Here is a 23477-nt window from a genome sequence, read left to right as displayed (position 1 = left end):
TCCACACACTATTTTTTTTTGTCTGTTATTTATGGATAAGGATGTATGCCCCTAGTGTTCAATGAAGAAAATACATGTCTGGATATGAAACATGCCACTCTTTACTCAGCCTGTCTGCTATACCTAAGGTAGAGCAAACAGGCTGCCAAGGCCAAGGTGCTGGTGCGTTTACGTGCTGTGCAGCGGCTCACAATCTGCTTCAGCGGCTCCGTGACTGGCTGTTTTTAACAAGAAATTCCAGTTAGGAAATAGCCTGCTTGTCTCTCTTATGGTGTGACTGAACAGTAAATTCATCGTGGCTCACAACTCCCTCCTTGGTGTTCAGTGTTGAGGTGAGTTAGCATACATACACCGTGCTCACGTCTATGCCTGTCAGCAGGAACTCAGGTTCTTTTGTAAACCTGAAGGATACTTGGATTTGAAGCACTTTTAAAAAGTGCAAAGCGCGCCACCATTGGTCATTCCTGCGTGTTAAGACAGGGTGTGGACAGAACATTTTACTTTGTTCACACAAATATGAGCTCAGCTGCACTCCGCATTTACTCACCACAAAACGTGAATAATACCTGCTGTACACGCATTCCATGGCTTGGCTTGCACTACTGAAAGTGGAGTTTTTCCAGCATTCGAGTGGTATCTGTATTTGATGATAAACTCGTTTTTTTAGATTTGCTCATATTTATGTCCATTTCAAGAAAGGTGTTCTGTTTCCAAGTGTTTCCTTGAGTCCAGCTGTCTGGAATAAACACGAGTTATACTGGTTTCTATCAGCAGCGATAGACAGCAAAGATGTCCAGAAACGCTGACAGACGATGTGTGGGAAGTGCCGTGCATAAACAAATCAGGCAGCTCTTGGTGCCAAAAATATGGACCAAAAAAAAAAAAAAAAAACCTTGAATCCATGTTTTTTGTAACCTTTATTAATTAATTTGACTCAATATTAAAATCAGTCCAATTTGAACAGGACATGAAATGAGGAAATTAGGAGGTAGTTACATTACAATGTTTGTGGGATATAATGTGACCATCTACACAATCCTTGGAAGTGGTAAAGGTGGTGATGAGTGACACGTCTATACAGCAGGACCATAGAACAGCTCATTGGAGCGTTTGACAGCCTCCTACACCTGACACATCGGCTCTGTCTGTAGAGCGATCAGGTTTAGCAGTGCTGAATGTTTGCTGTCCAACACGCCGGGGCAGAGTCAGAAAACCAAATTAAATGGACAATAAATATTTAGTATCAAAAACAGTGATCCCTTTTTCAGTAGCCTTGAACTTTTGAGAATGCATCTCACAGCATCAGTCTGTCCAAACTGTACCAATAAAATACTGTCAATACAAACAAAACAAGTGATGCATGCTTTCAGCAGATAATCACCTTGAACCATCAAAAGAAATACTGATAAAAAAAAAAAATCTTCAACACTATTTTGGAATTCCAGATTTCATCTCTGGGCAGAATTTTTTAAAGATTCTGTTGATTCGACATTGTGTATACTGACCAGATCTACATACACAAGTACAGGTAGTGTAAGGGACAATCGTGGTTTACATGTGCCAGATTTTCATTCAAGGGCAGAAATGTTCAAAAATACCCTTCTCACAGGGCGAATGACTTGCTTGTTGGCTCATGTTTGCAAAACCCAGCGAGTAAAATGCAACCTCCTCTACCTGAAGGTCCTTTCTCCCCCTAAAACAAATTGTTCATAAAGATCTGCAGAATTGGGGGGAGCTTTCATCATTCTCGGGACTGACGATGACCTCCTCACGTGGGATACTACGTGACGGGACGTCAGACCTATCCTACCTGTGATAGCGCTGATTTGATACTTGGGTTCTGAGTTTTGATGCTGAAACATATGCATGTTTATTTTTTAAAAGAGCTTGTTTTTCACTAAAGGGTAAACTGAGATTTCTCAAGCCCATCTATTACGCACATGCCGCATGTACATTAAAGCAGCTACATGGAACTTTCATTTTTGCTGATTCTGGCGGCCCCTGTGGACTAAAATGGTACGAGCGCCACTTCCTGCTGTCATAAAGACCTTGATCTGGGAACTAGGTGCATTTGTTTTGACAGCATGTGAGGAGACACAATGCCAGCCCAAGATCTAGTCCTTGCTCTGTATAAAAAATGTATGTGAAGGTATGACTTAAACTAATATGGCAATCCGTGTCACATGTTTATCTTCCGCAGTAAGAATTGTTTTAGTCGCTGTGACAAAAACCCCAGCAGTAAACTTACACCTGACTGCAGGGCAGAGATACTGGAATCTCTGGAAGGAACGTGTCATAATTACAACACAAGACTGTATAACGGAACTCTATTAACAAAACTTCACATACACGTACTTCATGTATCTGTTGTCAGACGGCAGCAGGGTGAACAGACTGTGGCCGGGTTGGCTGTTTTTCAGTCTACTCCAGACTCTGTCCAGACACCAATATCACTGATATACATCACTAACCCTAACCCCAACTCAGAAAGATCAGATTGTTGAAGCCTCACATTAACTTAATCTCCAAAAGTATTTTTATACAGAACAAGGACTGAGGATTTTATGGCACAGGAATCATTTCAAAGCTAGTGTTAAGAGGACCCAAAACTGATTGGGCATATGGACGTAATAGTATTATCATTGTAATGCATCGAGATAGACTTGAACACACGCGAAGCCATCCTTTCCCAAAAGAAGCCGTAGTTCACATTTGAATTTTCAGTGACAGCCAGCTATGGTCTGTAGCACACAGTGGAGCTCCCCAGTCCTGTTTAGTCCGCATCAGTAATGGGAGTCAGTGTACTCCAGATCTGCATTAGCTGTGATCCCTCCCAGGAGTCCATTTGTTGAGTAGTAACTCATTATGATAGCTAAAGTCATGTGTAGTACTTCCCTCTTTAATGCTGGGTGAGTTGCTATCTGGGGGACCGTTCCAAAATCCGTTGCTTTTGCAGCACGAACTCTATTTAAAGGAGCAGTTCACCCAAAAATGAAACCTGTTCCTCTAATTCAAAGCTCAAAATATAATTCCCGTTACTGATTAAATGAGATCTGTGCAGCTGAAGAAGTCCTGGAATTTGCTGTAAACACGCAGACGTCCTTAAAAGTGTTATTTTGAGAGAAAAAAAAATGGCTCTGAAGCGGTGCAGGTATCCTACCATCTGTAACTTTGTTACCTTCGTGACATCATACCACCAGCAGTGAAAAAGGTACATAAAGCAAGCACTGAACTTTAAAACAAGCACATCCTCAGTTTCTTGTACATGACTATTTCACAGTCCTACATGACGGGTGTAGCGATGGAGCGTTATGTCCACGGTGAAAAATACTGATCTAATATCAAAAAGATGTATCAAAACTCCTACTTTCTACACGTAGCTATCAAAACTTGGAGCACTGTGACGATCCGCATGTAGTGCATGTTTTAACCATCCTCTTCCACAATGATCTTTTTACAGTAGTCACACATAGTGTTATATACAGAGCATTTCACATATTAGTGCCTTAATAAAAGGTGCTGGTTCAGTGAACACAACGGTGCAGGTGATCGGCGAAGCCCTCTGAACGCTCCCCTCGCGGAAGACGCATCCAAAGACCTGGAACTGACAAAACAAATGAGACGAGATCCAATTAACATTCCTCTCCATATTTCCTGAGATCCTTCGAAGCACTGCGTGTAATTTGCCCGGCAAAGTTCAATGTCATTAAAAGGACATGTTACCTGTTAGAGCTGACGTGCTGCCTCAGCCTTAGGTAAAGAAACTGGAAGAGAGAGCGAGAGTGAGAGTCTGTGAGTCATCTGCTCCTGTGTGCTGTCACACTTTCAAAATAAAAGCACAGGGACACAACAGAAAGCAGAGAGGCAAGTTAAGGGCTGGTGGGAACAAAGATTTCTGCAAAGGATCAGCAGTCTAAGCTAAAGGCTGGAGAGAGAAGAGAAGGAGGATTACAAGTGGAAGCAGAGAAAAGACGGGAATAGAAAAAAAAATGTCTTCGGTTGGACAAAGTCGCAGTGACAGACAGCGGAAGAAAGAGAGGATTGTTGTCTAAGTCACAAGACTGCACGGCTTGTTAATGCAAACCACCCCGGCTCTACAGCTCAGTGGGAACATGTAGGAAGGCCATCAACATGCAGTCACGCTGTCTTTCAGAGGGCTCCATCAGTCCAGATCTCCACTTCAGTCTAAAGTGAGCTCAACACAGCAGACATCCTCCTAAACTAGTTTGAACCACGAGGTCTTGGAGAGTCTCTATTGTGTGGAATCAATCCTCATGAGACTGTCTGTCTCTACACCAGCTATTAAGGGATAAAGCTGTGTTCACATGGGGCGGCATTTCATAATCAGGACCCCCCCCCACCCCCCCAAAAATAAATAAGTAAATAAACACATACACACCAGTGTGCCTACAAAAGGTACTTTTCCTATTGAATTCATGCCAGAATTCTGATTGTGAGATGGGACATTTTAAATATCTCCAGAAACGATTATATAAAAAGGTGTCCCGAAATCACTTTGAAGTCCAAAGGGGCTGTCGAGCATATCTTGGTGGACCAATGCGATTGTCACTGAAGGGTGACTTCAGCCATTTTTCACATTTAAGTGCGTTTACTGGTGTTGGGGGAGGACTTCTGCACCTGTGAATAAAGTAGCATAAAGCCTTTTGTGGTGCAGAGGAAGCTGCATGGAATTGCCTTCAGTGATGCAACTCAGTGGCTAAGTTGCATTGTGGGTAATGTGGAAACCAGGTTATTAAAAACAGTCCACTGGTCTATCATTACAGTCCTGTCACACTGCTGGACTCTTAATGGACACGATCGATACAGCAGAACAGACATATCCCCATTTTCTTCCACACATTGTTTTTTCTTTTTCAAAACCTGGCACAAACGTTACCCACAATGCAACTGTGCGACACCACCGGAGGCAATTAACAGATTACATGCAGCTTCAACTATAATATTGTATATGAAATGGCTTTAATGCAACTGGCTGTCAAGCTGTTGTGTTCAGGAGCTGTTTTCGGCTTCGTTTAAACTGATCTACACACATCTGCTCTCATTTCTGCTGCTCGTCTGATGTACCACACACGGCAGACTGTCAGATATTTTGGCTCAGAGGAAACCTTACTGTGGAGTTTTATGTCAAAATTAGTCTCCCCCCCTACACGCTTCCTGAGATGTAGTGTCAGCAGCAGCCCAAACTGCTTCTAATGCTCATATGAACTTAAAGGGGCGACACATACAGCAGCACCTGAACACACCAGGAGGGCGACTTTATCATTTCATCACGTGAATTGGCACGCCGAGAGGGTGCTACGAACTTCATGTGGTGCAGACAGTTCCCGTTGCTTACCGTGACTTTTATACAATTTTTGATTCAAACAAACGTTTGCTATCAAATAGTTTCTAGCCTACGGCTAACTTGCTAGCTAACACTGCCAAAACACAGGAACAACAACGGAGAGGAAGCGATGTCTGTGTTTATTTTCACTGAATCTCTACTGTGGAGTCTGGGATGCGTCACTGGAGTAATGAGCCCTTATTATCCAGCTGTTAAAGCTGAACAGTAGCTTGAAGCTCATTTAATACTTTTAGGGGATCGGGGGGAAGAAATCTTTCATTTAATTGCTAAAACACAAACTAAAAGGTGCAACAGTAATGCACCTGTGATGAGGTGAATGTAGGAATGAAAATAAACGGTACTTTGAAACGTAATGTTGGAATTCATTCATTAAACCACCTTTAGAAATTCAGACATTAATTGATGAGATGTTTTTTCATCAACTGTCTGAATGTAGAATTAAAATGCTAACTGAATGAAGTTGTGACTGCTCTTTGCAAATGTCCAAAGAGAAATGACAACGTTGCTCTGCTGATGTCTTGTGTTTCCTGTTGAAACGGGTCAGTGAGGGCTGTTAGTGATGGAGGCAGGTGGTCAGATTTGATAGATGACTTTGGCGGTCGAATTTTGTGCAGCATGAGGTCACCACTGAAGAGGCAGTGTATTCCAGGAAGTGGGAATTCGCAGTGCCCATTTGATCGGCTGTTTAAATTATATCAGCCTATCGCTGATATAATTTAACGCTGACAAATGAAAGTCTCCAGTGGCGCACCCTTTGCATCCATAGACCACAGTGAGGGTAGAATTAATACACACCAGCTGCAGGTTTACAGATCTGGACCTCAAACGGAACACAACACCACACAACAGAGATCCATCCACCCACTCACAGCAATGACAAGACAACAGACCATATGACCAAATGGAGCCATCACACCCACCGGCTACAAACACACATACAGCAGATGCATGTGTGTGTGTCTCATGAGTAGTAAGCCGATGCTTTCTTGCTGGAGTGTGGTGGGAGTCGGCGCATGGAGAGGGGTGGGGGCACCCTGACGAAGCATGGAGGAGGAAGAATGAGGCGTGAGGTGAGTTTTCTGCATCATGATGGTAAAGCTCAGTAACCCTTCACTTCCCCTCAGCCACAACTCAAACATCTTTTTAATGAACACACACACACGTCTGATGAAAAGGGGACAATGTGTCGTCCTTAATAGCTTGGGCGAGGCATTTGCTGTATCTCTGCAGGTGTCGTTTTCGCAAAACAACAACACGCCGAGGTCTTTGGACACTTTTACAGAGACAGTTTATCTTGAATTTATTTTAGTTTTCAGTGTTTTCATCTTCAGTTTGAAGCTGCTGAATCAAAAGATTCTATTTCAGTTCTCTTGAGCAGACAAAATACATCAGTCTTGTTCAAACTGGTTTATCGCTAGTGACAGGATACAGATCTAGTGCTAACAGGACAGCAAATAAGATAACTAGTGCACTCTACACAGATCGAATGACTAGAGTGCACAAGATACAAACGTAGGAACAAGACAGAACTGAGGCACAAAGCTCCAACGTATCTTTCATTACTGTCCAGACCATCGAGCCTTGCTTTCAGAGCCAAAGCATGATCAAATCATTTGTTCTGTGCTGCTTAGGACAAATACTGGAGTTATGCTCTGATGACTTTTGCATCTAAAGGGTTTAGAAAACACTGTGATGTTCTCTCAGGGTGGGTGACCGATGCCAAAATGCTCGTATCCTCCAGACTGTCTGGAGTAGGGGTGGGCCGCATACCTGCTGCATCGCTGTCAACGGTTTCATGTTCTTTGTACCACTGTCAGCGTTCGGACGCAGCACGTTCAAAATAACATGCTTTCCTGTGCCTCTGATCACTTGCAGTTCAAGGGCTAAACGCGTACTCATAGAACTTAGGTTACATCCAGTAACTAGTAACTGTTTCCCTCACTGAGGCCGACATCAGTATGACGAACAGCAAGAACCAACACAAACGTCTTCATCTCCTCCAGCCATCAGAGGAAGTGAAGGCCCAGAGGACCCGGGGTTAATGACTAGTGTATACTTCCGAACGCCGGAGGATTGTTAGGAATATTTCGTTTAAAGAGACAGCCAAAGGAAATAGAGTGAATGTTACGCTTTGTTTTGAAGCAGATTGAAGAACCTCATTTCTCTTTTTGGGAACTTCAACGCGCGCTACTCCTCCCTACACACGCGCATGTCGGCCTACGTTTCGATTTAAACGAGGCGGATTCATCTTCGAGAATCCCCTTTTATTTTTGTAATACCACTATAACTTTACAAAAACTCCACCTTGATCTACATTTGAGGTTGATGCCCACCACTAATCCAGAGCATTCCTTATTGTGAGTTATTGTAAGTGTTCTAAATCAAATACAGTTAGTGTATCTGTAGATACATCAACTTTTTTAATGTATAAAACAGTTTAATTGGAAGTTTTTTTTTCATATTGGCATATTTTATCTACACCATGGGCCTGAGAGACACTTCCAGCATTTTTTTTTTCGCTATGACAGAGAGCAGAAATGCCTCATGTTGTGAAATGGAAACAGCAGAAACAGATGGGTGCAAATCAAGTGTGGAAGTGTGTTTCGAAGGTAGAAAAACACTTCCGTCTGTATGAGGATACACAAGACACTGAACTGAGGTCGATAAAGTCAGAGATTGTTTTCTCACCAGCTCGCCTGCACAGCTTCGATGTCACTCACTAAGTTTTGGGCCAAACAAATCCCAAAAATCTGTGGCAGAGAGAAAAGCGTTGAACGGAGACACTTAACATTTTTCATAAGGAGGACATGCATGAAACACGTGCGCGGAGCTGACCTGCAGTAGTGCGACTCCGATAAAGATCCCGGCCACCAAGGTCAGGTTGTCCTGTAGCCACTTCTCAAACTGCGGCACGCAGCCTTTCACGTTGATGTAGTCCTTCTGCTCCGAGTCCTGTGACCACCACCATCATCATCACAAAACAATCTGGCACTTTATCGGGACTAATTTTTTACTGTGAAGCTCCAGAAATGTTTCGTGGACTACGAAACTCCACCTGACTTTCAGCATACACCGGCATGGAGGGAGGGGACGATGACAGGATTTTTCATTTTTGGGTGAACTGTTTCTCGAATATAAATGGTGGCTATTAGCGGCTTTAATCCACCTGAAATGATTAAAACTAAATTAAGACCTAAAATAAATCTGTAGAAATGAAAATGTTACATTTTCTAAAGAAACCTGGATCCGGCGGAGTCTTAATTAAAAACTAGCGGGGCGGGTGTCGGAGCACTGGGACGGAGACATGAAATGAATTAAAGAGCGAGTCGGGCTGGTGCACGTTACTCACCGGTTTAGCTCGGATGTCGTAGCCGCACTGAGTGTTTATTACGTCCTCCTGGAGACAGAAACAAGAAACATTATAGTGTGTGTCCTGCTCGTGGGAACAGTCATAAAACAACAATGAAGCACACGTGTCTCTTTAATTACACAGTCAAGATTTTAATACGTAATCGCAGGAGGCATTTGGGGGATTGTTGTCTTCCATAAGACAACTTTACTTAACACTGAGGCAACTGGGTTAAAATGTAAAAAGGCGAGTTAAGAACGAGCGTCTCGTGCGCTGTGTATATGTGGGGTGAGGGAGTCGTACCGCTGGGTCCTTGGTGCAGCAGGAGAAGGGAACGCCGCACTTTTCCCGGCTGGGATTCCCATCAGTGCAGTTAAAATAGATGTTCAGGTTCCAGTCGTCTGCTCCAAACGCCCCGCAGCACTCCCACTAAAGACACGCAGAGGGGAAAACGTGGCTCAGGGCTACTGTTGGTCACGGTCTTCTTCAGCCAATTGCAAATTCTATATAAGACTACGAGGTACAGTTGAAAGATCTGAACAAAGTCTGTATGTAGAACTGACTGAAAAAGATTTTCACCAAGGTCTGCATGCTCAGCAGTTGATTAACATTACACTTACGTATTCCTGCGTGAAATCTATGAGGTTCTGCAGATCGATGTCGTCTCGATACGCCCGGATGTTGTTGTTGATGAACAGGTTGAGCTGGTCTTTGATCCAGTCCTTAAAGACAAACGCCAGGACTCCCGTCGTCAGCTCCAAGAAAAAGATGATTCCCAGAAACACAGAGAACTGCAGCGGGACAAGAGAACAAAACACAGGATGATTCACATGTAGCTCGTTTGCTATACTTCTTCATCGCTGCACTGTGCAAAGCGGAGGTCTGGAACGTACAAACTTGAGCAGAAACGTGTTTTCCCGGAGTGCTCCGATGCATCCCGCGAAGCCCAGAATGAACATGACCCCCCCGACCACCATGAATAGCCAGACCGGGTCCAGTCCCCCCAGGTCCGTGATGGACGAGATGTTGGACAGGACCCCCTGGAGGGGAGAGACGGAGCACAACAACACAGTCAGTCTGAGACGAGCAGCTGCGTCTCGTTCAAAACGGTCACAGTGACGTTAAAAAGGCCAGAGCTCAGAGGGGAAATGCAGCTGCCGCAGCCGCAAATCATTCGACAGTTGACTAGTGACTCAAAGAAAGTCGTAGAAATCGAAACCTAAATAGATCCAAATTTATTCTGGAACGTTCTTGGTGTCCTGTCACCAGTTTAACAGAACTCTCTTTTAGAACACAGCTCTGTGGGGTCAATGCTTTTTGGGTTGCCAGGGAAGTTTTGTACTGTTTATGGCAACCGAGAAAAAAAACTGGAGGCATGGCTGAGCGCCACCGACACAGTCAGGTCTGAACGATACATTCATCAGGTACACAATGTTCACAAGGCAGTTGGTAAATTTCCCTGCTGTTGGCGTACAGTGGGTTTATATGGACTTGCTTGCCTCCTGCTAATGTAAAAGCTAATGAGAGCAGAGTTTGCAGGACATGAAACCAAAAAAAGAAAGAAAGAAAGAAAAAAACAAGCTAAAAGAGGCTAAAACGCTGTGTAGAACTGCGGGGGAACTTAAGTATTACTATCACATTGATCTTTGATTAAAAAAAAAAAATCTGTTACGAAGTATTTCCACTGTCCATTATCAATAATAATAACTCAGTGTGCTCACCTTCTCACTCCATGCCCACAGTCCAATTCCAACCAAGGCCATGCCCAGCAGCTGCAGATGAAACAAAGTCACGTCAAATCACTGCGAGGAGGAGCTGATGGGGAGTGACATGTTTGCCAAAAGAAATAAGAGATACAACAATGTCCTCCGAGGCCACTGATGACCCCGTGATCATCAGGGCGGTTAGCCTGGCTCTGCTCTGACCTTTGTTGTAACATATATTGTAAAACGTATCATGTTGCAACACAGTCACAGAGGGAGGGATTCTTTTCAACACTACGATGCGTGGACCCATGGCTCCTTGGTATTTTGATTGAAACGTGTCTGCTAGTCGATGGAACCCGGACTGCTTGAAGCAAATGCACGGATATGGTGGAGTAACGCTTAAAAAACTGATTATTAAACAGTATCTAACGCATCAGACCGGCCTGTTATGGTTAATAATATCTGTGTTCTTCTGACAGACATTGGATTGGCAGAGCTCATCAATCGCATTCTCCTTTCCAGCGCCTTCAGAGAAACAGCAGACTTACGGCTGAAATGGAAGTGGATTACAGTAGCTTTAACTCAGAAATTAAATTGGGAAACTTCAGAATATTGCGATGGACTTTTTTTTAATGACGTTTTATAACCGTACACTTACTCAATTCATCGAGAAAGTAATCCGCAGGTCGAGCATTTGTTGTACAATCCTTCGTTGCCGCGATCGCAATTCAATTCCTCCTGGATCTTGAGTTTGATCAGGAACCTTCCCTGACAGATGACAACCCTCCCAACAACAGCATACGTCTACACAACCGACGCCCGACGGACCAAGCCGAAGCAAAAGCTGATTGTTCGTGTGAAACTCTTAAGGTGGCCTTCGATCTATCCATGGGAGAAAGAGGAAAGACGGGGCCGACTTTCCTCCGATTCCTCACTTGGCCAGAGGTGAGAAGCGCTGCATCAACTTCCCTTCCTTGCTGTCAATCAGATAGCCGCGCACGGTAAGAGACACTTCTTGAGCTGTAGATGGGATCTGTACATATGGGAAGACTTGCCAGGATTATCACGGCTGATTATCACTCTGCGCTGTTCTGCTGTCCCTCCTTGCAAGTTCTGTATAAACTACTTTAACTTAAGTGATCGGTGTCTCTGAGTGTTCTTCAAAGTGGGCCGAAATCCCACAACACACATCTCTGGACCACTGCACCTCACATGGATGACATCACTTTCTTGAAACACAATGACGTCACGTCTAAATACACAACCTAAATATATATGAGAGTGTTAATGAAATGACTGTGTGACATTGCCCTGCTTTCCGTGGAGCGTGTGTATGTGTGTGTGAGCGATATGAATGATAAGCCTGCAGATTGACACTGAGGCTCAGCTCTCTCTCTCTCACACACTCACACACACACACACACACACACACACACACACACACACACACACACACACACACACACACACACAAAAAGCCGATTAGCCGACCTGCAGCTGCTCCGATCCGGACATGACTGGACCGATATATATCACACACACACACACACACACACACACACAGACACACACACGAACAAACGAATGCATCGACTGTGAACATGAGCCCGGCCGATAACGGCACCGTGATAAGATGGGATGATGACTGCGGCCTTCCTCCCTATTGGCCGGGCGGACACGATAATAACCGAGCTGTAGCCGAGTTGAGTGAGGCCACATAAATAAATAAAAAATAAATAAATAAACGAAACCTATCTTACCCAGAACAGGATGTTGAATCCGAAAATGAAGTATTTGATGCAGCAGCTGACTTCGTGGCCTTTGTAATGATTCCCCGACATGTTTGAGCATCATCAGCGCGCTGGGAGAGGAAGAAACACGGCCTGCTTCCACAGGCTTTTGTGTGCGGGAGGGAACAGGTTCAGCGGCTCCGGGGATGCATTTCACTTCGCCTCCTGCCTCGAATGTTCCCCGCCGCCGCCTCACATCCACATGAGGAGCATGCTGTGAGCGGCTCGGGACGCCTTCACACACGCAGCGGCTGGAAATATGTCAACGGAGCAAAGCTGCAGATATGAATTCTCCTCCGACGGCCGGGAAAATAGCGCCTACAGAAGGGCGGGACCGTTGCTGCGGGTGGTTGTCAGCGATTGGCTTGGGGAAAGGCTTAATAGACTGAGGCTGCGGCCAATCGTATCAGAGGAAAGATGGGGCATTTCCTGTGTATTGATGCTGATGATAACTGAGATGCAGACTGAGGTGATGTGGGCCTGCTGGAAGGAGCAGCATTAGAAAATCTTGTTTAGCAGCACAGTGACCAAGTTATTTGTAATGAGACATAACTTTGAGGTAAAAAAAAAAAAAAAAACAAAGTTCAAAACACAGCATACAATTAAGTAGTGTTAGAAATCATCACTTTAATATTTTACCATTCAATAGGATGATACAAACTGTGAACACCTCGCTTCCTCCCTTGAGGAATGAAGGTAGAGGAGGAGCGCTCCAGCTAAGGTAAGGGGTTTGCTAACTCTGCTGGGAAATTAATTTCAATTTAGATTAAAAATTCATTTTTAGAATTGACATTTAAATATAAGCAGCCCTTAAAACCTAAGAAGTGTGTGGCCCAAACAACGCTGAAAGTCAGAGCTCACTGGTGTCATTAACGACTCAGTAAGGACACTCCCACACAGAGTTTAAAAACCTGCAACTCCCACCCAGGTAGTGAGAACTGAAGAAGCCTCTTGCATGAGAGGGGAAACATCTTCAAGAAACTGAAACTGGTCCAGTTGCCTACGATACAGCATGTATGATTCGTTTGTAGGTACATTTAATTCACAGCATAATTTGACTACCAATCAACTAACGCTGCATAACTTTTGAAGTTTGACATGATAATAATCTATCTAGTCAGTTTAGATTCATTTTTTTATTTGACTGACACCTACTGCATTGCCTTCACAGAAGAATTCAAACATTTTGTTTTCAATGAATAAAAAGTTCAAACTGCTGTAATGTATTTATTTTTACTAAAATAAGTATTGAATAGTTTAATATTCTAACAGTAATTATTGTTTTAGAGCCATGTCTCTCCTCTTGCTGCTGCAGAAAAAGAGAAAAGAAATTAATAAATTAATCTTTTCAGGAGAGAGAACTCCATAAATTCCTGTCCGGTAGAGAGGAGGGAGGGCACTGCTAACTGCATATCGGACAGGAAGTTTACAGCAGCTTTAAAATGAAGTTAGTATTTGTGTAGTATTTTTTTTTTAGTTATTGTCATTTGTGGTTGTTGCAAACTGTAAACCGCAACATGTTTGTGTCCTATAAAGACCTATAAAGACAGGTAATTTGACCTTTACAGAGGACCATCAGTTGGACCATCTGCGTTTGCGGTCATGCAGCAGTCTGAATATTATCCTCCTATGAGCATGACCAAGGAAGCTTGAACTGAATTGTACTGATATATACACTTGAGGACAAAATTATTAGCCCCCGTATGAAATTTAAAGTTTTTTCAGAATTTTCCCAAATGCTTTTTTAACAGAGCATGGACATTTCAACATATCATTTCTGAACATGCTAGTTTGCTTTAGAAAGTATAAATTATTTCTATTTGCACCAAATAACAGAATTATTTAAAAAATTTAAATTTTTAAAAATACCAGGTTCAATGTTATTACCCCCCTTTAAGAACTGACCTTTTTACTGAGCCATAGCACAAACCACTGCAATGGTGTGCTTTGACTTTGTAACCTTGACTTTGTGACCTTTACAAGTTCCTACTCAAGACTCAAGACGATTACATATGGGGAATTAATTTAGTAATTTTGTCTGCTTCAATGTTATACACTTCAGTCACTTTGTTATTACATTATGTCCTAACCCCTTTGCCATTTTTGTGCTGAAACATTCTGCTTGTATCCACCATATGAGAAGTGGATTAACAGAATTGATAGAATATATTTTAATTAGGGGTGTATTACTATTATTACTACTATTATTATTATTGTTTACTTGTTTATAGCTATGATTAATTTAAACCTGATTCCCTTACAAGAAACAACAAGGATCTAGGAAACTTCACCTGCACTGTCCAGTATCCAGGTATTTATTTCACAGTCACACTGGTTGAATTTTTGGCTAAAAAGTTACTGAATTGATTTCAAGTCACTGAATCGTATCGGATGGTATCGTTCTTAAATGAACCAAGATCATCCTTGAATCGTATCGGCAACCATAAATCGTGATACGAATCGAATCGTTCTTAAAATGAATCATTACAGCCCTAGTTTTAATACAACACATCTGAACAGAATGATAGTCCCAGTGACGGAGTTAGGTGTGGACAGGCTTTGTTTGGTACAGCACCAGTAAGGGTTCACTCAGAGAGCCTCTGTTCAGACAGTACAGACTCTGTGTCAGGGCCTCGTGAAGGACCAGGCTCCCACTCTCATCTGTGTAACGCAGCTGAAAGCCCACCACCTCCAGAGGCCTCAGAGCGAGAACAGCTGACACATCAAACACATCATATCCTGACAAGGGCCGCTGGTCCAGGGTCAACAGCCTCTCCTCTAGGGCAGGACTTTCCTTCAGAGCTCCCTGTGAAGCTGTGACACTGTGCAGGGCGACCGTCACACTGATGGGCCGGGGGTGAAGGGTTTTGCGGAACAGCACCAGCTCTGCGCCCAGCATGGAGGGGTTCAGGCTGCTCACATTGAACCATATCCATCCTGGAGGCGCGTCGTGTGGACCTACGTGCACATTGATGTTCAAACATGTAAAAGATGTGACATTTTTAAATGAATCAGTTGGCTTCCATTTGATTTCTGTTTGGAATGAGAATCAGCAGACATTTTACATCTGTGACTGTTAACTTCAACTTTTAGAGTCATGTGTTTACATAACAGCTAGTTCTGGTTTCGGTCATACATTGTGTAAAATCTTCACACTGGAAAAACTTGAGCGATCAAGATCTTTAATGAAGAAATATACATTGGACAGTGTGTCTGAACAATTATAATAATAAGAGCTTTCTGTCTATTTCTTTTAATTCTGTTACCCTCTCATTTTATCTATTCTTTATATATGTTTTCCTGTCTTATATGTGTTTTATTTTATTTTGTTGTATTAAATAGAATTTTGTCATGTATGTATGGTCATGTATGTCTTTTGTTTGTATCTTTAAGCACAATAAGTCCATAGATGTCATATAAAATGTGCTGTATAGATAAATTTGACTCTGAAGGCGTGAACTGTGGAAGTTGCTGTGAAGGCTTCAGCACAGTTTAGGAACAAACATTCTTGTCAAATGGTGGAAACTAAATTAGCGGTCTGACAAGGTGTGTACCATGTCTGCTGCATTTATCAAAGTTTTTTTTATATATATAAAAAACAATGTCTCCGATGAATATGTGTGACATGACAAAGGTGGTTTGTATTAATGAACCCACAGAGAGTCTCCACCAACTCTGCAGTTCCCTCAACACTAGATTTTCAGCCTCTTTTAGCTCTTTGTTTTGGTTGTGTGACCTACAGCTTTACAGTTTTGGCTCACTCTCTCTGCTCCCATCAACATTTCCTCCCTGCAGCAGCAGGCAGCAAATTTCAGTGACAATAGTCAGCCCAACCCACTCTACACCTTGTAGCTATTTTTGTCTGAGCAGATGTTCTTTTTCCCAAAGATGGTGGAGACCAAAACAGAAAAGGAAAGTCAATATGAGAGGATAATAGAACGAGTTCAAATGAGTACTCCTATTCTTCTGTTTGTGCTGGATGTGAGTAAGCTTGCTAACAGGTTAGCCACATCAGTTGTACATGATAGTAATATGTGTGGTGTGTTTACAGTTCATTCTGCTGCCCCCAAGTGGCCAAAAAGTGCATCTGTAAAGCACAGTTTTATACTTTTTAATTCAATGTTAATTTACTGTTGTTGTTGCCATATTTGGTACATTTGAGGCATGCTTCATATCTTGCCAGATGTCACAGCAATGTAAAGATCATCGCTGCAGCACTGTTAAGGTTATCATTTTGTTGCAATCGAACAGTAAAACCTCACTCGACATGATTAGATATGTCTCAATAAAACTACTGTATTTAAAATTGTGCAATCATTGAAAGACAGTAGTAAAATGAAGATGATTCCCGCTTTAAAACAAGATGGTAATTCAATTCAAATCCTTACCAACAATACTCCGGTAACTCTGCACCAGCGTTCCATCTGAACTTCCAAGGTCTTGAGCCTCCAGTGCATCCAAGCGCTGATAGATCCTCTTCATGTAGGGATGGGGCTTAGCCTGATGGCTCGCAGACACTTTATCTATATGTAGCATTTCCAAAATGGCTTTGTTGTGCTCCTGGTTATCCTCTGCATCTCTGCGCTGATCCATCTGCAGCAAGCCTGTGACGGAGCACAGCAGGAGGAAGACCAACGTCACATCAAAAAATCCCAGACAGACTCCTCGGACCATTCTGATTATGTTTATTTAACTATACGAAATCTCCAGTATTTGTACCTCTTTTCCTACTAAGGTGCTGCAGAAGCTTCCACCTGGCAGACTGTTGTAACAGTCTGTGTGCTAATGGGTATGCAAGAACCACATGGGGCTGTCAGGACTTAGTGAAGCAGTCCAATTCTGAAGCTGAGGAATGTTACCTCCTTTTGACAAACACTCTACCATGGACTGTAATGAGCCACAGTCCTGCACTGCTCTCAACAAGCAGCCACAGGGCTGAGGAACTGACTGGAAAGGCTCCACTGTGAGTTGACTTGAATGCTTTCAGGAAACAAAAAAACAAAGAAAAAACATGTCAGGAATAAAGCCGAATAATTTGAGATGCCTTGAAAAATAAATTAAGTATGATAATCATAATTTGACATTGGAAAATGGGTATTATTTTTATTGCGAATAATGATATTAGAAAATAATGAATCACACTCAGTGTAGATGGTGGACCAATTTATTCAAAATCAACAGCAGGAACAGGTTAACAGAAATACTGACTGAGATAATGACTGGACTTCATCATAAACTCAACTAACAAGGGGACGAGGTGCAGGTGGAGAGAGATGGAGAAACCAGGACCAGAGCCCTTGAGTAGAGAGAGTCCTGCCGTCTTAGTTTACTCTGATGGACCTGGATCTATATAAGAACCTCTCAATAGTCACAGAAGTTAGCTGAAAATACCACAGCCAATCAACAAATCATATATTAGCTACCAACGACCAAACATGGTTGATATGTCTCTTTGTATTCATGCATGTAAATTGCCCATTAGGAACTTCCTGGAACCATCTGAAATCATGTGACGAACGGAATTTTGATCTCCCGTCGTCAAGAAGAGCAAACAAGAGGGCAGGGAAGGAGCTGACAAGCTGGGAAACGCAGTGGGGGCGGAGTAGGGCTAATGGAACACAAGGGGAAAACAGACACCACAAAAACCCAGAACACACACACACACACACGCACACACACACACACACACACACACGCACACACAAACACACACACAAATAAATAATTAAAAGGAGACAGAAATGAAAGGACTTATTTGAAAGAACAGTCACAGTAGGAGATAAAGGTCAAGCGGCCCAGTCGCCAGAATAAAATGTCGGCATTTTTGGCTTTCTACACCACTGACACCATCAAAATGTGCATGCGTCATACAAACATTTCTACAATACACATCCTATCACGGTCACATTACATGCATATAAGCTGACATCCATGACTGGATGTCAGGGGGGATGCTAATCCATCTTCTCACAATGATGTTCTTTGCTTATGTGGGTCATACAGAGGCATCATTATTACATGTAGTCTGTTAAATGCTGGTTAAAGGTTCCTTGCAGCATGTTTTAAAATGCAATAATTTTGCAACCGTTTTCACCAAATTATGACTTTATTCTCTTAATGCAACTTTTCTGTCTATTATATGACGATTTTCTACGAGTGGCTATAATACTGCTTTGTACCCCGCAGAGTGCGTCTTGCAGCAGTGCTTCATACAATGTCCTGCAGTAAATGTAGTGTTTACTTGCTATTAGTGAACTGGCATGTTTCTTGCTTGGACAAGTCAATATTTTGGCTGACAGAAAGCTCATCATGAAGACTGATGCACTGACCGTGTTTAAGACTCTTGACTTTAACCTCACTCCAAGTCAGCGAGTACATTTTCATTTAACATTTCACTTTACTTGTACATTGTGAACTGATTTGAATTTCATGCATTTGTTATAATTTCGCAAAAGGTGAGGACCCAAATGCAGCAAAGCAGACGGAAGGCAGGATTCAGAAACAAGGGCAAGCTTTATTTAAGAAATAATGCTGAATGATACAAAACCAGGAATCCAGGAAAACCAGAAAATGAGCCAAAGGTTAAACAGACAAAGTGGCAACCTGTTATGTCCTTATTTATGATGTCTTATTTATTCTTCTGTACAGTACTTTGGTCAACTTTGGTTGTTTTAAATCACTTAACAAATAAAGTTGGATTGGATTGGATTGGAAAAGCAAAGTAAAAATCAAAGATAACACTAGGAACAAAAATCAGAAACGTAATAGAGAGACACAAAGAGACACTGGAGGGAGAACAAAGACTATATACAGACACACTAATGAGGGGATGAGGTACAGGTAAAGTGACATGGGAAAAGGACAGGTGAGGGAAAGAAATGGAAAAACAATGGAAGGAGGGAAAAACACGCAGAGGGAGGAACTGAAAAGCAACATGCAAAATTTCAAAATAAAACAGTAAATAATAGAACACAAAAATCAGGATCACGATAGTGCTGTTCATCACTTTGAACTGAGCTCAGTTCTTCCTGCCCAAATGTGATCCCCATGACTCTTAACTCGAAGGCTGTTTTCACCATTTCCGTCCTTGTGCAACTCCTTTATAAACAGTGCTAACTAGCGTCTGGAAGAAAAAGACTTAGAAAAAGATGATGAGGATATTATTAACTCCCCTCTCAGGAATAAGTCAGCAGCGGTCATAGATGATAACTGAAAGATCAACAAGGGCTCTTTTAACCAAAAAAAAAAAAAAAAAAAGTTTGTATTTAAGAAACGTGGCACTTGATAGTGAACAGAAGGTCTATTTTTTTTTTCTTTTTGTAAAAAAAAACAGTAGATTGTTTTCCATTTAAATGTCTGGAACCACTGATTAAGAAATATTTTAGTAAAAAAAACTGTCAAATCATATTTTAGTTGATTTACATCCAACAGGCATAACATTATGACGACTGACAGGTTCATGGCACATGTTAGTGGTTGGGATACATTAGGCAGCAGGTAAACATGCTGTCCTCAAAGTTGATGTGTTAGAAGCAGGAAAATTGGGCAAGCATAAGGATTTGAGCGAGTTTGACAAGGGCTAAATGATGATGGCTAGATGACTGGGTCAGAGCAACTAAAAAACTGCAGCCCTTGTGGAGTGTTCCCAGTCTGCAGTGGTCAGTATCTATCAAAAGTGGTCCAAGGAAGGAACAGTGGTGAACCAGCGACAGGGTCATGGGTGGCCAAGGCTAATTGATGCATTGCTGAAGAAGTTAATGCTGGTTCTGAAAGAAAGGTGTCAAAATACACAGTGCATCGCAGATTGTTTTGTATATGGGGCTGCATGGCGGTAGACCAGTCAGGGTGCCCATGTTGACCCCGTCCTCCGCTGAAATCACGTATGTGAGCATCAGAACTGGACCACTGAGCAATGGAAGAAGATGGCCTGGTCTGATGAATCCCATTTTCTTTTAAATCATGTGGATGGCTGCGTGCGTTTGCATTGCTTACCTGGGAGGAACACATGGCACCGGGATGCACTATGGGAAGATGGCTGGCCGACGGAGACAGTTTGATGCTTTTGGCGATGTTCTGCTTGGAAACCTTGGGTCCTGCCCTCCATGTGGATGTTACTTGACACTTACCACATAGCATTGTTGCCGACCATATATACCCTTTAATGGAAACGGTATTCCCTGATGGCTGCGGCCTCTTTCACCAGGATAATGCGCCTTACCACAAAGAAAAATTGTTCAGGAGCACAACAACAAGTTTGAGGTGTTGACTTAGGATCCAAATTCCCCAGATCTCAATCCAATCAAGCGTCTGTTGGATGTACTGGACAAACAAGTTCCGATCCATGGAGGCCCCACCTCGAAACTCACAGGACTTAATGGATCTGCTGCTAACATCTTGGTGCCAGATACCACAGCACACCTTCAGGGGTCTAGTGGAGTGAATGCCTTGATGGGACAGTTCTGTTTTGGCAGCAAAAGGGGGACCAACACTTTATTAGGCAGGTGGTCATGATGTTATGCCTGATCATTGTATATCATATTGATTGCAGGCACCTGTATTGACTTACTGAATGGAATCACAATTGTATCGTGGCAGACTTTGTGATATCAGCAAGTATCATATTGTCCAAAGAATCAATATAATATCATGTTGTGATGAAACTTGAGATTTACGCTCCTATCAGGTCTGATGTGTAATTAAGCCACCACTTTAAATGACTCGTACACCTGTTGGACACTTTAGGAAATGGGCCTTCACATCAGGGCAGCCAATATATTATGTATGCATGAGAGAGAAGTCAGTGTGTTGTGGGTCATTGTTGTAATTGCCATTTTAATGCTGCTCCTTCCAGCAGGCCAGCATCACCTCAGTATGTATAAAAGCCTGGTTACAGTCCTGCACAGAAGAAAATGTGCCTAAAAGTCTTTGTGAATTATTTAATTGTTAGTTGTTATGAATAACCTTTGTTCCACGGTGTAGTCTTGTAAATGGATGTCACCCTCAAAGGGAGGATCTGAGAATCTTACATAAAGGTTGAAATGAAACTCTCATTGTGGTTGAGGCTGTCCCGATCATTTCTGGCTGACAGCGTTGTTTTCTTGTTTAAATGTTCCATGTGATTTCCAGGAAAAAAAAGGCCAGCACTTTCCACTAGGCTAGATGGAATTCCATGCGTTTCTGGTAGTCATATTATTTTCCAGGTTAATACTGACCCCCACTGGCTCACTGGAACTTTACAGTCTCAAGGACAATACAAATAAATAAAAACATATATTAATATAGATAACATAGGTCAGTGGTTTTAGGGTAAAAGATTTTTGAAATTACTCATACATTTATTACATTTTATGTTAAATACTAACTTAAGTGATTTAAGTAGTGAGATTAGTTCTAAAAGAAAAACTGAGAATTTGGGAAGCGATCTGGAAATCTCTGTTTGTAAATAATTAATTTACCATATACAATGATGAAATTGATCGCATACTCAATCTTGCTATTATCTGGATTATCATAGTAACAAACAATATCTTTAAGGTTAAGCGAGTAAGCAACAAGCTTTTGGGATATTTCACAATCAAAAAAGAGGTGAGAGATTGTTTCTATACTTTTACAAAAGGTACCAGACATCCCTCAAAGGGAGGAAGGAAAGTCTTGTGAGATAAGAAACTGTGGACAAAACACATCTTCCAGGCTAAAAGGGAATGCTGATAAAGTGATTGGTTATCTATTCGGCAAAAAAATGACATGTCAATAGAAAGGAAAGAACTGAAATTTAATTGAATATATGATTTGGAATGACATACCACACTGAATTGCGGGTTTTAAGACATCTTCCTAAACTCACTTTAGAGGCATAAACAATATCAACATCAAGACTATGGTCTGCTAAGATCAATTATTTTTTTCATGGTTAATCTGCTGTAGCACCATGTGAATTCTTTGGTACTTGGGTTGAAACACCACCGCACATTGGTCAGAGTGAGGATGAAGCAGAGCAAAGAGATGAGGTCATTACTTTGTGTAGCTTTGTGTAGTCTGAGAGGACGTTTATCCATGATATCACGAGGACATTCATTAAAATCAAAAATTGTGTATGAATCTTGATACTTGTTGGTAGTTCTAATACAATCTTGTTAGTGACATGGGAATTAAACAATTAAACTCATACATATTACAAATAATAAATGCTTGGACTTCTGCCTTATTCCAAACCATTTATCATCTTGTTTTCCATCAGCTCTTGTTTTGTGGTTACTGCAGGTCTTCGCCACGTGCTGTATGTCTGTTATAAGGCCACTGTTCCTCCATTGTCTTGGTACTAGATGAAATATTCCCATCTTTTCTTCTTCTTCCCATTCATGTTTGTCCCATTCAGCAGATAAAATGTTCTTTTCTGTGCTGCTTTGTTAATATTCAGAGTGACATTGTTGTTTAATCACGAAAACTTCCAGGTAACCCGACAGAGTGAGAGATACACCAGACTCCAGCGCTGCCATCTTTGCCCCTACAGTGTGACTATATCTGTCTGTAATATATCCGTAAATTGTTATCCATTTTCCAAATAAACAAGTGAGGGATGATTGGAGTAAATGAGGGGTGATGTATATTTTGTTTAAACACTATGCAGCCTTAAGGGAAGCTAAAGCACCACTTTCATTGTACCAGGTGTAATGTAACCACAAGCACAGCTGCAGTAGTTCAGTCTCGCTTTAAGTATTGTTTTAGCCTATAGACTGCAGCAAGGGAGTCATTTCCTCTGGGGGGAGGCGGGACATGTCCCAACTGTCCTTCACCAATATTGCAGATGTGAGAAGAGTGGAGCTGATAAAATGTTGACACACTGGCTCATGTGAGTCATCTTCAGTTATTACCATGCACTCACTGCAGTTAACTTGATGAGCACCTACTAGAGGTGTGACGTGAATCTTTTTCCCCGCCACTTCAGCAATACCTTATTGTTGAAGCCCCACCCCCCAAAAAATGACAGGTTCAGTCCATATCCGCAAAAACCCTTCTTCCCAAGTAATCTTGAAAGCTTTCTAGTTTATAACTAGATGCCACAAATGTCTGGGGCTTGTGGGAAATGGTGTTCGTTATTTTATGCATTTTTTTTAGAAAATCTCTTAACATCCAATGAAATGATCTACCCTGCCTACCCTACGCTCAGTGTGCCTGACTGGAGATGAGGCTAGGCACGCCGGCCGTTGATATATTGCTAACAGCTTTAGCAATATATCGACGGCCGGCGTGCCTAGCCTCATTGCACA

General features: G+C 42.1%; 2 protein-coding genes across 3 annotated transcripts; both read right to left on the bottom strand.

The window, feature by feature from the left end:
• Nucleotides 1–898: 898 nt before the first annotated feature.
• tspan5a (tetraspanin 5a) lies at nucleotides 899–12590 on the bottom strand. Of its 2 annotated transcripts, XM_037111943.1 has the most exons (11): nucleotides 12181–12590; nucleotides 10436–10486; nucleotides 9608–9754; nucleotides 9335–9505; nucleotides 9018–9143; nucleotides 8715–8762; nucleotides 8201–8317; nucleotides 8054–8115; nucleotides 6286–6399; nucleotides 3724–3764; nucleotides 899–3604 (listed from the first exon to the last, which is right to left on the bottom strand). In XM_037111943.1, the coding sequence occupies exons 1-9, from the start codon at nucleotides 12259–12261 to the stop codon at nucleotides 6327–6329; spliced, it is 876 nt and encodes a 291-aa protein (XP_036967838.1). In that variant the 5' UTR covers nucleotides 12262–12590; the 3' UTR covers nucleotides 899–3604; nucleotides 3724–3764; nucleotides 6286–6326. The 2 variants fall into 2 exon arrangements, with proteins under 2 accessions (XP_036967838.1, XP_036967839.1); XM_037111944.1 differs by lacking the exon at nucleotides 6286–6399 and having other exon boundaries at nucleotides 12181–12575.
• A 1796-nt stretch (nucleotides 12591–14386) lies between these two features.
• LOC119027751 lies at nucleotides 14387–16884 on the bottom strand. Its single transcript, XM_037113184.1, has 2 exons — nucleotides 16599–16884; nucleotides 14387–15168 (listed from the first exon to the last, which is right to left on the bottom strand). The coding sequence occupies exons 1-2, from the start codon at nucleotides 16882–16884 to the stop codon at nucleotides 14753–14755; spliced, it is 702 nt and encodes a 233-aa protein (XP_036969079.1). The 3' UTR covers nucleotides 14387–14752.
• Between the last annotated feature and the right edge of the window lie 6593 nt (nucleotides 16885–23477).

This window comes from Acanthopagrus latus, chromosome 10 (genome assembly GCF_904848185.1).
Source record: "Acanthopagrus latus isolate v.2019 chromosome 10, fAcaLat1.1, whole genome shotgun sequence".
In the NCBI taxonomy this organism is placed as follows: Eukaryota; Metazoa; Chordata; class Actinopteri; order Spariformes; family Sparidae; genus Acanthopagrus; species Acanthopagrus latus.
Note: the sequence above shows the minus strand (reverse complement) of the source record. Positions and strands in the feature narration are given on the sequence as shown.

Bases quoted from the DNA above. Each gene is read 5' to 3' on its own strand.
- tspan5a (XM_037111943.1), bottom strand. From the start codon at position 12,261: ATGTCGGGGAATCATTACAAAGGCCACGAAGTCAGCTGCTGCATCAAA. The intron at 9,144-9,334 runs GTAAGTGTAATG...GCGTGTCTTTAG, and splicing joins TAGATTTCACGCAGGAATAC to TGGGAGTGCTGCGGGGCGTT. The intron at 8,318-8,714 runs GTGAGTAACGTG...TGGTGGTCACAG, and splicing joins ACGACATCCGAGCTAAACCG to GACTCGGAGCAGAAGGACTA.
- LOC119027751 (XM_037113184.1), bottom strand. From the start codon at position 16,884: ATGGTCCGAGGAGTCTGTCTGGGATTTTTTGATGTGACGTTGGTCTTC. The intron at 15,169-16,598 runs GTAAGGATTTGA...ATGTGCACGTAG, and splicing joins GAGTTACCGGAGTATTGTTG to GTCCACACGACGCGCCTCCA.